The sequence below is a fragment of the Ambystoma mexicanum genome, chromosome 3p, assembly GCF_040938575.1.
Source record: "Ambystoma mexicanum isolate Mex_15411 chromosome 3p, UKY_AmexF1_1, whole genome shotgun sequence".
NCBI classification, from domain to species: domain Eukaryota; kingdom Metazoa; phylum Chordata; class Amphibia; order Caudata; family Ambystomatidae; genus Ambystoma; species Ambystoma mexicanum.
In genome coordinates, this window is record NC_090925.1 from 348,644,258 (window position 1) to 348,659,424 (window position 15,167).

Genomic DNA, 15,167 nt, shown 5'->3' on the forward strand with positions numbered 1-15,167 from the left:
CACCATTATTTATTAGGTATTGTTTTTTGTTCATTAAATACCCCTTTAATTTTTCCAGTTTGAATTCCGTATGTTTTAATCTATTTCTCCCCAATTCAATCTCCACTTTATGATTTATAAGTGGTTCTCGTAGGGAGAGAAATGAATTGGTGCCAATTTATTGTTAAAATTGCATGATCACTTGAATGCTGGAAAGATCCTCGAAAATCAGTTATTTCATTAAACGTTTATATAGAGATGAATCTGTAGTCAATTATGGTTTAATGAGAGGAGCGTCTCCATGTTGGTTGCGGGGGAATATCCCCTTTGAAGGCTCCATTTAACATTATAAAGATCCTACTAGACATTATCTGCAACCATCGCCGCGCTCTAGAAGTCTTCATATTATTTCCTACATTAATGCAATTAATATTCAAATCACTCACTAAGAGGACCGTACCTACACTATCATCCACTTGGAAAATATCCAACATAGTCTTCTTATGAAATGGTTATCTGCAATCACTTGCGTATTCCAATATAGATTTAATAAAGATACTGCTTTCTTGGATAATCCTTAGTTTCAGGGACTTGGAGTCTCGTGAGCTGGATAAAAGGACGTGGGACTGCCCAAGATTCCAGGGTTAGTCCTGAGTCCAATTTACAAGCCGTTAGTAAACCAGCTAAAGGCCTCCCTTTTTGACCTTTGATAGCCGGAACCCAGCAAACTGCATTATTTTAACCAAACTGGAGACTCCCAAAGCCATGTTTCCTGAAATAAAATGATTTCTGCCTCAGCCAAGTTGTTATTCCTTTGTGTCAACAGGTGCTTGAAGACTCTGGTGTTCCATGAGGCTGATCGGAGCATCTTTTTTGTTGGAGAGTCTTGCCATGATTTCCGTGAGAAGTCTCTTTGTTTCCCTAAAGCACCTTGTAGCCATGACCAATCAGTATGAGCACTAGTAGTTGAGGGATGTATAATAGCCACTTCCCTTACTAAATTTACCTGCTATCCTTGACAGGAGATACACAAAGGTAAATATTCTGGGTGAGTGTTCTTGAATCGAGGAGTCCCAATCTGTGGGTTTACATACGCTAATTTGTGTTCCAATATTTCCTTCTCTAACCTAGATCCCCTCTCTATGAAATGGTGCTTTGCCACCCATAAAGCTTCTCTAACCAGTTTAGAAGGAACCACTAGTTTTACTTTGTCCAGAGTATTATGATCAAGAAAGCGTACCTGGGCTGTGTCTAGGTCAAATTGATTCTAATCCCGTTATTGTTCCCATAAGTGTTAGGGAATTAATTTTGTTGGGATATGGATCATGTCTTTGTCTGTCTTTCATATAGAAGTATAGAGAAAAGTAATCATCCCTTTGTTGGTTCCTTCCTTTGGCCACAGGTTCCCTATTTTTTTTAATTATGGGGGTTTTAAAATAGATTTCTTTTTGGAGCTCGGAGCTCCTAGTTCTTCTCATATTCCCCTTCCTTTGAGTCTGACTCCCTTTTTTAGTGGTGCAATCTAAATGTTCTATCGGCTTCTCCTGGCCTTGTAAAGGTGCAATGAATGAGTTGATATTGAGTAAGCAGAGAGATTACACAAATCCTCATCAATTGATCAGTTATGTATTGCTTATGCTTTCCCTGTTGTTAATCGCTGTTCTGAGGCAGAGATTGGATTCTTATTTTTTGTTTTATTTTTACTTTTGTCTAGTTTCATGAGACCCTGATTTTGAGCAGGGAAAGCCAGCGCGCCTAAGAACTTCCTTGAACCATTATGTGTTGATTCTGTCAACGAGGGCTGGTTTTTAGGCTTCTTCACATTCTGATCTGCCTTTGTTTTTTTATTTGTAAATATTTGAAAAGGGGGCTCCTCAACGTCCAAATTCTGCTGATCTATTGTTTCAATCGTATTATGAGTATCTGAAGTATGAGGTCACATAACCATATCCAAAGTCCTTGAGTTCAATGGATAATCTATTCTCTTTTCTCCATCATTAGAGATCACTTCCATTTGGATCACCTCAGATGTTGTGATGTGTGGCGATAAAACCAATGTACATTTATCAATTTTCCTATTATCTCGATGACCATTTTGTTCCAAGGTTTGGGCAGGAGTCATCTGCATGATTTCTTTTCTTCTATTTCTTCTATGTCCTCTATTAATGCTTTTAATAACAATGCTTGTTTTTCAGTTTTTTCACTGTTGCTTCAAATATTTGTGTTAGGACTAAGTGATTTCAAGCAAGAGAGACCCATGGGGATTCAAACCAAATGACATTCTTGTGGTAGGATTTACAAAGGAAACTACAGAGGGCGATGAGGAGTTAATTGTGGAATTTAGCGACTCGGGATACATAATAGGGCAACCTGATAGATTTAGTGGGATAGCCATAACTGGTTCTCGTATTTGCGTTTCTTGAACCAATATTACTTCACTTTGTTTCAAAATGTCTATCATAATTCCCTTATTCCTTAGGGGCATATTCTGGTCCTGCATGATTATTGATTCTTGATCTTTCTTTAATGGTGTGTCTGGAATTTGTGTGGGCTGAGTAGGTTCTCTCTGCAGATTGGTCAAAATGAACTTGGGCCTCTGTTGTAGAGAGAGGCCCAGTTTGAATATCCTTATCCAATTCTATATTCTGACCCATCAGGTGAATTGAATCGGTAAGTGTAGTAGCATTGCCCTTTTCCTCCATTTGCAAGGGTTCCTCCTCCATGGCTGAATACGGGAGTTCATTGAAATTTACTGGGAGTATCTCCTGATCTCTTTTGTTGTTTCTCTACTGTTCCTGCGGGTGGACAAGAGCCAACTCCATCGCATTATGGGGCACAGACAGATTATTTTGACCATCTTTATTTCCCCAATAGATCTGATGTCAGTTACTACCCCTTTGCTGCCCAATTCCAAAGTTTCTTTCTTTGGATTTCGGCATGCAAGAGGGTCCTGCTCAACTTTGGTTTGCCCCTTGTTTTTTTTTCCGTGGCATCAATGTTTTGCAGTGTATATGCGTACGACATACGAGAACCTCCCTTAACAAAGAGATCGTATCTTATGCACAGTTGGCTCAAAGGCTCAATAGCCCACAGTCACCGACCAAACACCCTACTGTTGGCTCAAAGACTCCAGAGCCCGCAGTCACCATCCAGACAACCTACAATCGGTTCCAAGGCTCCAGGGCCTGCAGTCACCGACCAAAACACTATACCGCTATAACCAGTTGAAAGGCCTCGAAGCCCACAGTCACCAGACAAAATGTAGCAAATAACAGGACTATCCATCCTGAAATCAAAGGGAATAAGCGCCCTTAAAGTCAAACCATATATAGAGAGACTATTTTCCGTTCCGCGAGATGGTGGAGAAAAGAAAATCTTACTCCTCTGACTCCAGGTATCATCAATTCCAAAAGGTGATGCCTTGAAGTAGTGGGCGTTTTATTTCCCACTGACTTTAGGGATTAACTTCCATCTATAGTAGCACACCATAAATAGGAAGGAAAAAGGAAGGCACAGTTCCCAAAGATTTCACAGGTAAAAAAGTAGTTTCCCGTCAAGGCCAAATTTATTCGATGTATGGAGTTGCTCCATAATGGCTGACTAATATTATTACAAAATTTGAAATTTATTTTAAAAATAGGAGGTCGAATACAATAAGAACCCCAGCCGCACAAAATTAATCCTAGTCATGGAGTAATCCGTTTCACACCTTTAGAGTTCCACAGAGTTTCTCTATGAGGGGCAGACTAATCGCACAGAGCATCGAGCACTCAACTGACTTGGAACGCTCTGACTGCCTCTCTTTGCCTCTCTGCACCGCTACGTGGCAGGCAAATGGATTTTGTATATCAATGCCACCTCGACAGATAGAAATAAAAAAACAGACTGCAGCAAAATGAGAGGGTCTCGCTCTGACTGCCTCTCTTCGCCTCTCTGCACTACTGCGTGGCAGGCAAGGTATTTCTTATGTCAACGCCACCTAAACAGAAAGAAAGTAAAAACAGACTGCAGCAAAATTAGAGGGTCTTGCTCTGACTGCCTCTCTTCGCCACTCTGTGGCAGGCCATGGATTTTGTATGTCAATGCCGCCTCCACAGATAGAAAGTAAAAACAGACTGCAGCAAAATGGGAGGGTCTCGCTCTGACTGCCTCTCTTCGCCTCTCTGCGCTGCTGCGCGGCAGGCAAGGTATTTCTTATGTCAACGCCGCCTCCACAGAAAGAAAGTAAAAACAGTCTGCAGCAAAATTAGAGGGTCTCTCTTTGACTGTCTCTCTTCGCCTCTCCGCCTTTCTCGCCTCTCCGCCTTCGGTGCCTTTAAACAATGGATGCCTACTGATAAGACCCATATCTGGCAGTGGGCTTTTTGATAGCATTGTAGTTAATGAAAAGGTGTCCATGTCAAGGCTGGTTGTTTTCCTTGATGCATTTGTTTCTGCATCCGCCCGCGTATCCTCCCAGCTGGGGGATTACAGATGCTCTTGGAGGGGCTTCCATATTACCTGCAGGGCCAAGGGAAAATCCCTTTTACAGACATTGTGCCTGTGCCACTTCTCAATAGAGGTGAACTGTGTGCCTGCTGGCAAGAGTTCCCACAGGCTTGGAATCTAGGTCAGTGCAACAGAAGTTATTACTTCTGTGTCCAGGGATATTTCGGGATCACCAAGTGTAGCCCCAATGCTGCAGCTGCTTGGCGCTAAGTGGAGAACCGAAATGAAAAGCCTGCTCTCCCCAGAGATGTTCCTTGATAAGACCAAGCTAAAAAGATTAAAATGAAGTAAAGGTCACTCCATTGCAACCCAAAATTACGAATTCTCAAGTCCATAACTGTGAAAGTCTGCACAATATTGGGCCGCATTATAAGTTTGCCGGTCTGGAAAAAAGGTGCTGGTAGTGACATTTCTGGATCGACAAACTACACGTTTGCTGGTGGGGGTAACACGACTTTCCTTCAGATAAGAGCTGGAGGTTGCTCAGATCCACAATGGCATTAAACAGCTGGTATTTCCGGCACCGGTATTACCAGTGCCTGAAATACCGGCAATCCGCCCCATGGAGTCCCATGGTACTCCATGGAAAGGGGAATTACCGGTATTTTCGCTGCTTGTTATATCCCAGCAATGCCGGGATATCGGGTGGCGGAAACGGTAATACCGTTTGCTGGTATCCCACCGTAATTACTGTTGGGATACCACCAAACCTGCAATGACCCCCAATGTCTTCCGACTAAAGCAGGTGACATTTTCCATTCAGAGACTAAGGCCTCGTTATGAGTATGCTGCTAATGGTAGAAACCTGTGGTATATTAAATACCTCCTTTTTCTAAACTATCACATTGTTAGGAGTTGGGATTGCATGTGTTATTTACAGCATTGTGTACAATCAAAGTACTGCATGGATACATATCCCAGGTGATCCTGACTCATAATTAGGTGGTACTTTAAAAGCACGTCGTATTAAAAATATTGCTCTTTTAAACCAATATCACACAGTCATTATGAGTCTCTAGAAAGCAACAGTATACTCTAAATTTTGCTGTTGAATATCTAAGGCCTGATTAAGATTACCTTTCATCACTTATGCTTAGCAAAGTTTTCCTGGGGCACTGAAGGTCTCTTTGAGGGTTTAAAACGTTGTTTCTGGGATATCCTAGTTAGAATTCTTATTTACTATGCTTGCTTGGTTTAAGTAAACATTTACGAAGGCAATTATCCCTGAGTTGGTGGGCCATTACCGCGTAAAGTAATTCCCGCAGGGCCCATAGTTACAGGCCTGAGCCTAGCATTTAAAAAAATGGCAGCTGCGGACTGGGAAACGTAATCTGTTATCCCTTTTCGTGGCGGTCATAGTACGCAAAATAAATGGCCGCCATGGTGGGCGCTTGTAAAATGAACGGGAGTAGCACACGAAGCACAGATGAACGTCTCCGGCCTTACCATAGGGTAAGGCTCGTAAAGGCACCAATCGGTATGCAGCTGTCTGGATTCCAACAGCACGCCGGGTACTAATGTTCTTTAAAAACTGATTATAAAACTTGATTATCATTTCTTTACATTGTTCAAATCTATGTCATAATGTGAGGGACTAATAGAGGACTTGTGACATAAATCAGTGTTTAACAAACCAAGTTTGTTGTGTTTAAATCACTGGGATGGGATTTAGAGTGTAATCAAAGTTGATGTGTCTCCTTAAAGCAGGGCGAGGAAGCAAGGGGAGCTGAACAGCTGCAATGAATCTTGTTAGGGCTCAGTATCAATTCACGCAGAGATGACTGCCGTGGTCTACCACAAGGGCATACCAGAGTTTTTGGTCACGACAGGTGGTTCTTGCAGAGCTGGAACAGAGTCCCACACACTTGTTTTGTGGATCACGGATCCTTGAACCCCTCTTTAGTTATTGATGATGAGAGCTCTCCAAAGATACAAATGGCTGTTGATTTCTTCCCCATCAGTTCCAAGAGTATTTTCAGGCCTTCAACATTTCAGCCTTTGGCCATGGGCGCTATAGCACAGGCATTCTTCTACTTACTCCTGCGTCGTCAGATGTTCTTTATTTTCCTTGGTGGGTTTGTCTGTTCTACTCGATCTAGATTATGGCTCTCGGATAGCCTCTCTATGGTTTCTTATGTAGCTTCTCTCCGTTCTTTAGATTCCTGCCTGACCAGTCTCTGGCCCCAGCACCAAAAGGCTTTCAACTGTTCTAGCTCTGGTATCCTGACTTCACTCGGTCCCCGCTGGTTTGCCGTCCACCACCTAGCACCCCTTACAGCCTCTTGCTTTCTCGGGTTGGGTTTTCTCTCTGGACCTCACTGTTCACCACTACTGTCAACACCTGCCCTTGTCTTTACTCATCTGCTGCCTTCCTTCTCTAGGTCATGGCCTCCTCCAACTCTTTCTGAACCTTTTCTTGATTCCTTACTCCTGCTCAGTCACTCTCTTGCTACATGGTACCAACTTGTCTCCAAATTCCCTCACGTCTCCCAAGGGCCAGCTCTTTTTGTAATCTGGGCCTGTGGGTAATTGCAACAATAATGGACTCAGTGGGGATTGGTTGTGTAGGTTCATTGATCAGGCAATGGGGATTGGTTGGGAGTGTTAAACCGCATACCTGTTATCTTCAGTTTAGTATGGAAGTTTAGAGGGCTGCGGGCTGAAGTTACAAATAATGGGGCTGCCATTTTCGAATCTGGAAGCCCTTTGTTGGTGGCAGCCTGGTCGCCGCCTGCTCCCTCCATCCACCCTATGTTTGTCTCTATGTGATTTGGTTGCCTAATGCCTCTAGCCCTGGCAGACACTGCTATCTGAGCACTTCCAAAGCCACATGCTTGAAAACACCATTTCTCTCTGTGCGGCTCACTTGCCTGTGGGCAGTAATCCCAAACTGAGCAGTTGGGATTGGGGAGAAGCCGTGGTGGGTTACTTTGTACAGACCCCTCTGGAGGTAACACCAGGGAGCAGCTGGCCATCCACTGCCTAATTATAGATTGAATTTCATAATTTTAATTACTTTGAAAGGCAGACTTTGCTTTCGTGATCTTCCAAAAAGATGGCAAAGGGTCTTTTGAAGCCAGCCTTTTCTCTCTTGCTGGGTTATTTTGTACAAGACAGAACCTTGTGTCAACTAAGCATAGTTCTCTCTCCAGCTCAATTAAATATTTTAATTGGTTATCTATAACGCGCTTTATACCCAGAGGTTTCTAAACACGGACCCAGGGATTGAACCTGGCTTGCTCCACTTCATCTTGCTTCCAAGGTGAGTACCTTTGAACCAGAAGCATCTTCGACATGATGAGATGTTGCAGATATAGTAATAGCTGGCTTACCGAAACCTGGATGTGATGGCATGGGAGGGGGGCATCATGCAATTGGGAAGGATAGACGGGCCAATGCACAGCTGGCTTTTACATCAGACACATTTATAATGTGAAACTATGAAAGTCATTTGCTGGATTCGAAACAATCCTCTGTACTCCAACAGTGCCACAAATTCACAAATCCTTTATTATTCTGCCATGGGGTTTGGGAGCACAGCTCTACCTTTTGGGTGGTTTTCGACCTGACATTTTCTGCAACTCCATAAAGCATATTTTTGAGGCCTACAATAACTCCTGTTTGCTCTCTTTTCCAGCTTCACCGTGTCACTGACTCACTCTGATGTCGGCCCTTTCAAGGTAAAGTGTCTCTCTTGCCATTTTCAGTAGGAAGAGATTGGAAGAGGAGAGAGAATGTGAGCGTACAAAACGAAGAATGGATGGCGAGAGTGAAACTAGGTAGAGGATGAGATGTGTGCATGGAATGAAGGATGGGAGGATAAGGTAAGCAATGCAAGAATATTTAGTAGGAATCTGATGCGCTGTTCTTGGATTGCTTTGTAGGACAGGAATGAAAAATCAGTAGCCAATTTCGGTTTTCATGTTTCAGTGTTCATGGAGGTTTCAGAGTTTGCCATAACGAGGAGCTACAGGACCAGCAAAGAGTGGGTTCAAGAGGCTGTGATGAGGATACCGAGCGATAGATCTGATTATCGATGCAGGGATCATCAGCCTCAATGAGAGGGGGATGATACCTGCATCCTTAGTGAAAGGGGTGCATGGCAGGGGGTCAGCACTGTAATTAAAAGACAAGGAAACACTTACCTGACCTGAATGGTACCTGTTAGGCCATAGGTACACTATGGAAGTGAAAGTAAGTCTCTAGCTAGTAAATTGAATAAGTTATGCAAGTTATGCAAGAGCTAAGAAGGTGCACTTTGAGTAATGAAGGCGTAATAAAGGAAAGAACATCAGCTGTGACAAGAATAGTTTTACTCTACACTAGAGTATTCAGGCTAGGCCACCAAAGAGGGACACAGTAAGCTCTACGGTTGATTCACGAGTTCAACCCCCTCACCCCAGCGCCCACCCTGGCAGAACCAGTCCAATCACTCGAAATAGGATTAGTAGCTTAGGGTTTCGCAAGACAAAATTACTAAAGAGATGGTGCTAGCACTAGAAATCAATGGCAGGGTGGCAAGAATGATTCTGACAGTTTTACAAGTTATCAGGATAAGGATAGGATGACTTTGTGAGTGGGATAAAGACCAAGACAAGATAGGCTATGGGTTTAGATGGGGTGGCAATTGATACTCACAGTCCAGTTTTTGGTTTTGGATTTTGGACAGTCAACGGTTCTGGTCACTAAACGGCAGGGCACTTGGGAAATAGGTAGGCAGTTCTGGTTACTGGGAAGCACTTCTGGACTGGCAATTCTGGTCACTGGATAATACAGGTATCAGGGTAGCAGGATTGCAGCAGCATGCAGTGAGTGGCAGTCGGCCAGGCTGGATCAGGATGCCAAAGGTACCACAGTTTTCCCCTTGTTAATGGGAGATTTAGTGTTTTTTTTTTTAATATTGGAGGCCTGGCTTGGAATGGGATCAGCGCTGCTTGGGTTTTGGAGTGGCCCTGGAGTAGGATCAGCAATGCTTGGCCTGGTAATTGGATCTGGATCAGGAAGATGCCAGGTACAGGAAAGCAGCGCAGGAAATCCAGAAGAGTCTCTGTCTGTCTTGTCAGGGACCCTTATTTATAGTGCAAAATGACATCATCAAATTATAGGCTGGGTAGGGTTAACTAAGCACGCCCAAAACTAGTTGGATTGGGCAGAGGTGCTAGTCTCCGCCTTGCTCTCAACTGGTTGGTTTTCCAAAGGAATGATGTCAGGTTTATGAGGTGAGTTTTACAATGTTCACAAACTCACACATTTTCTTTACTTAAAATCCGATTTTGCCAAAAACATACATTTCTACAATTGCGATCTCTTACCAACTTATATACTCAGGTTACATATTATGTGCAGCACATATCAGTCCAGCCCTCAAGTCTGTGGGACCTTGTTTCGTCTTTCTGATACATTTTGGTAATTTTAAACATGAAAGATTTGGCCTAAATTCCATAATTTTATACACAGATGCGAATTATCCCAAGGGATGCATGTACAAAAATGTATGTTTGCAGCATTGATACCTTTCGATTTATCCTCAATACTTTGCCCTTTCTGTCCACAATGTGTCAGTGACTTCCACCATGTCTCAAATGAAAGCACAAAAAAAATCAATTAAACTGCTGCAAAGATAGAAGTCTTTAAAGTTTATTCCTGAAATAGTCTTTGGGAACAAATGGCAGTCTCTTTGTTCCTGTGTCCATTTTTTTCTGTCCTTCACTGCTGCCAACTGTCATTTCCTTTAGAGCATGGTGGGGGTTTCTCCCTTGATTGAAGTTATATTTCCCATTCACACTTCAGACTTCCTTCCCTGGGAGCTTCATTGTTTGGGTCCCAGCAGAGACAAAAGTCTGTTCAACCCCGTAATTATCAGAGGGTTGTCAGTATCTGCTGAGAGGAAGCCCTCCTTTTGGTGCCACCCCTCCAAGCAGAAAACCTGTTTTTCAACTTGCAGCTCCAGCCACCTTAGTTTTAATCTTTGATTTCTGATCTCAGATCCAGAATTAAAGCAAGCAGGTTGCATAAAATAACCCATGTTATTTAGTCTCACCATCAACAAACCCCTTCATATTGCTAAAGACTGGCAGGCTTTCATTCACCAGTGTACTTTTCCAAAACACAGGCATTTGTTTTTCTTTAATTTGCAAAAGCCCATTTTTTTACACCTGGTGCAGCAGCCTTTCCTTCTTAAATTCAACTTTTCATCTCCGGCAGATTCACACACTGTCTTGCAGCTATAGTTATTCTCCTGAATGCTGGAGTTGGTCTGCAGCACAGATACATTGACACAGACATGGCTCAGCTAGTTAGAGTCTCTCTCTGAACAGCTGTATTTTGGATACTTTTACAAACAAAATGAACATGTTTCCCGTGTAAGTAAAAGTAAAGTTCCTGGTTGATTTTTGTAGAGTTGGTTTGACTGGGCTTGTCCATTCAGAATCATGCCTAGTTTTTCTGAGGCACAGTGAAACAGGCAGGGCTTGTTAGGGTTTATTAATCACAGTAACTTTAATGAACAAGGGGAATTAGCATCAAAGGTGCATTTTTTTTTAAACGTGAAAAAGGGTTTCTTTTCAATGGATATTTTGGCTTTTGCAGCAAAGCAACGCTGCTTTTTCCACTTTCTTCCTTTTGTTTATGTGAGAACCCACTGGCAATCTCCTTTAATGTGCCCCCTGGTTCCATCCTGCCCGATGTGTGCTTGTCAGGACGGTGCAGCCATTTTAGCTGTTGTTGCAAAACGCAGTTTTGAGCCATGGCGCTCACAGAAGCCAGCACAACCCTTTTGTGGTTGTTTCTGCGCAAATTCAGCTTACTGATGTGGAGGCAATGCCTTTGAGTGGGTCAATATATACCACATGGTGCATCAGGAGATGGTCTGGTTCAAGTAGTAGAAAGTATGAAAGTGCTTTAATCAGGCTATCCAAACATTTTGGAAACAAAAGTAACATTATCCTTGAAAGATACCAGTTCTTCTCCAGACGCCAAAACAAAGAAGAATCTGTGGATGCCTACATTGCAGTATTAAGGGGTTTAATTTCAACATGCAGATTTACAGGAGTAGCTTATGAAAACCTGAGGGACCAATTAGTATTACATGTTGCAGATCCCCACCTAAGACAGAGGTTATGGCAGGCAAAAGACCTGACTTCGGAACAGACGATTGAAATAGCTAGGACAATGGAACTGGGCGAAAAATGTATGAAAGAGATGAAGAATAAAATGGAGATTCAAGAAATTAAATCTATCCAAGATGAAAAAGAAGAGAACAATGAGGAGACACTTTTAGCATTAGTAAAGAAGATGATGATGAACAATTCAAACCAAATCCCAGGAAAGACAGGGAACCTGTAAATAGAATGCAAGGTCGATGTTACACATGTGTTAGGAGCAGACAGACAAATATTGAGAGAGAATGTCCAGCATACTCTGTTGAATGTTTCATGTATGGCTACACAGGTCACTTTGGTAAAGTTTGTCGCAATATCAGAGGAAGAGGAAGATTTGGGTCATAACTTACAAGCAGAATACAGAATGAAGGCAATCATTCTATGAGTGAAAATAACACAAGCATCAAAGCATTGGAAGAAATTGGAGGTCAGAGTAGCTTACTATCAATCATAGATGATATAGAGGAGGAAGTCCAGATTTTGACCCTCACATCGAGTGAAAAGAATCAAGGGCCTTGGGTGCCCATGCAGATAAATGGAGTGCCATTGCAAGTCTATGGTTGATATACAGACTTATGTTAAGGAATTGAATGGCAGGTGGGATGAATTGCAAATCACAAGAGTGAGGGCAACAGGATATGGCAAGACTCCCATTAACATCATTGGATATACTTGGGTACACCTATGTTTTAAACAAAGAAAAACATACTGCAAACTGAATGTTGTGGAAAATGGCTCATCGGTTGTTGGATAGGGGAACAAGCCGCATTACAAATCTGAAAACATCCTGGAGAGAATATCCCCATTTTGAGTATATCCGAAGACAGTTGTGACGCTGGTGAGAAACTGGCAAAGAGTTTTCCTAGAGTGTTTATTGACACCATTGGTGTATTAAAAGGCTTCAAACACAAAATCCTATTAAAAAAAGGTGCCAAGCCAGTTGCGCACAGAGTAAGACATATTCACAGAGGCACAAGAGAAGCGTTACAGAAACAATTTACAAGACTGTGTGAACAAGATATCATTGAACCAATTGAAAGTTCAGAGTCGCTCTCCCCGATTGTGATTGTGCGTAAACCCAATGATTCCATCAGAATGTGCGTAAATTTAAGGGAGTTGAATGAGAACATTTGGGTGGACAGACACCCTTTACCTAACATCGGAGAGATGTTGACAACAATGAAACCAGCAACATTTTTCACAACTCTTGATTAATCTTTAGACTATCATCAGGTTATGTTAGACAAGGAATCGAAAAGACTACAGGCATGAGTTTGAACAAATAAAGAATTTGTATAAATAAAGCACCGACATTGAAGATGTTCGATTGCAATGCTCGAAATATAATTTCACTGAATGCTAGTAACATTGTTTGGGAGGTGCCCTAGAACAAATCCAGGAGGGCAAAATGGTGCCATTTGCATCAGGAATACTAAGGGGGGCAGAGAAGAACTATTCCACTATTGAAAGAGAGGCACTTGGGTTGAGGTGGATATTAGAACATTTTAGGAGTCTCATTTGGGGTTTGCCTATTGAGTTAAGAACTAATCACAAACTGTTGATCCATGTACTAAACTCGAAGAGTCCACATCTGGTGTCAGCTCGGATCCAGAGATGGATATTAGATATTATGCAGTACAATGTAAGTGTGAGATACACTCCGAGTAAATCCAATGTTGTGGCGGACTGCTTTTCAAGATGACCCTGGGTTTGTGGTGAAAACCGTGAGGGGTTTGAGGCATTCGATGATGACCATAGTGCAGAGTGTATCATTGCACACGTAAATCCAAGCATATCCAGAGAAGAATGGACCAAAGCAGTGGCGGAAGATCGTGAACAAGATTATTTGAGACAAGCCATTCAAGGGGATTGGAAGGAAGTGGATCAAAGTATTAAGACGTACATTCAAATAAGAAATTAAATTTCATGTGAGGCTACATGTGTCCATAGAGGTGATCGTATCATTCCACCAGTGACATTGAGGAGAAGAAGAATAGATCTTGCACATGAAGGTCATTTCGGAAGGAGTCTCACTAAGAGGAGAATGAGTGAAAACTACTGTTGGCCAGGTATGTGGAGTGAGATGGAAGAGTTAGTTAACGAGTGCACGGCATGTGCTGTCAGTGACAAAGGAAAAAGAGTGAGGTGTACGCCTTTACAGCCAGTTGACATTCCCCATTCAGTATGGACTAAATTAGCTATAGACATCACAAGACCTTATGAAACTCTGGAGGCTCAGAAAATGTATATTATTTTACTGTTGGATTACACATCCAAATGGGTGCCATGGGGCATTGTAGAAAAGATAGTGAGATTTATGGAAGACATGTTCAACAGAGAGGGGGACACGCTAGGAATACTATCAGACAATGGTGTTCAGTTCATGTCAACAGAAATACAGACTTTTATGAAAGAAAGAGCAATTGAACACAAGACAACTTCTCTTTATCACCCAATGGCTAATGGCCTTGGTGAAAGGATGAATGGCTTTGTGAAGAGCATCATACAGTTGGCAATTGTGAATGCTCTGCCTTGGAAGGACACATTAAAAGAAGCTTTGAATAATTACAGGATGACCCCACATTCAGTAACTGAGGAGGAACCTTGCACAATAATGAGAGGGAGGACGCCATCCAATAGACTTAAACCTGCTTGGTTGGTATCAAGAAGTCACAAACAAATTGATATGGAAGAGGCAGTAAAAATAATGAAGGAAAGGCAAACCAAATATAAGGAGTATTATGATACCATTAAAAATGTAGCAGAGAGTGAGATTAAAGAAGGTGACTGGATTTGAGTAAGAGAGCCCAAGAAAGTGATGAAGGGTCAATCCAAATTTAGGGCTCCCCAAAGAGTTGTGAAGGCATCAAGAAAATCAGTGATATTGGAAGATGGCAAGAGATGGTCATGTAATGATATGATACCGTCGGAGAAGAACACGATATTGGATGATGATTGTATTGTACAAAAATCACAGGTGATTGTCAGGAGTAGCAGAGACCCATCTGAGAGAGGTGGCATGTCACCTAAGAACAGAAGAATCATACAGGACTTTAAGAAAGACTTTATTATTAGACTTTACAGGCTTGATCTCCCGCATGATGAGGCTCCAACAACACCTATGGCTCCTGCGGTGCAGAGCGTGGTTACATGATGCATATCCTTTGAATATTTATGGCGATATACTTTCCCTGTGTTCTCTTTTTACCCTAGCCATCCTGTTCTCTTTGTTTTCTCCATCTTTCCACCCTATTTCCTGTTTCTGTTTCTGTTGGGGTGTTATGTAGGCGGGGAGATGTTATGTTAGTTAGCGACTGAGTTGTGAGGTAATGTCTTTGTAATGTTCCAGTTTGGCATGGTTCTGGAATTGAGAGCATTCCAGAACCATGCGAGTTGTAAGCTGAGCTATCAGAGCGTGCACCCACCTGCGGACTCTCATCAAATAAATACTACAAAGTTAAGCTCATCAAGTACAAGTCAGCAGTGATTTAATTTACAACAGCCTAATCATACATACACATAGGCAATGGCTCCACCATG

General features: G+C 42.3%; 1 protein-coding gene across 2 annotated transcripts in view; it reads left to right on the top strand.

The window, feature by feature from the left end:
• The window catches only part of LOC138580432 (bactericidal permeability-increasing protein-like), a 279,140-nt gene that overhangs the window by 226,173 nt on the left and 37,800 nt on the right, over positions 1 to 15,167 (top strand). For both annotated transcript variants that reach the window (XM_069650973.1, XM_069650972.1), the window contains exon 13: positions 8,105 to 8,147. In XM_069650973.1, coding sequence (XP_069507074.1) covers positions 8,105 to 8,147 — 43 coding nt within the window. The remainder of the gene's footprint in view (positions 1 to 8,104; positions 8,148 to 15,167) is intronic.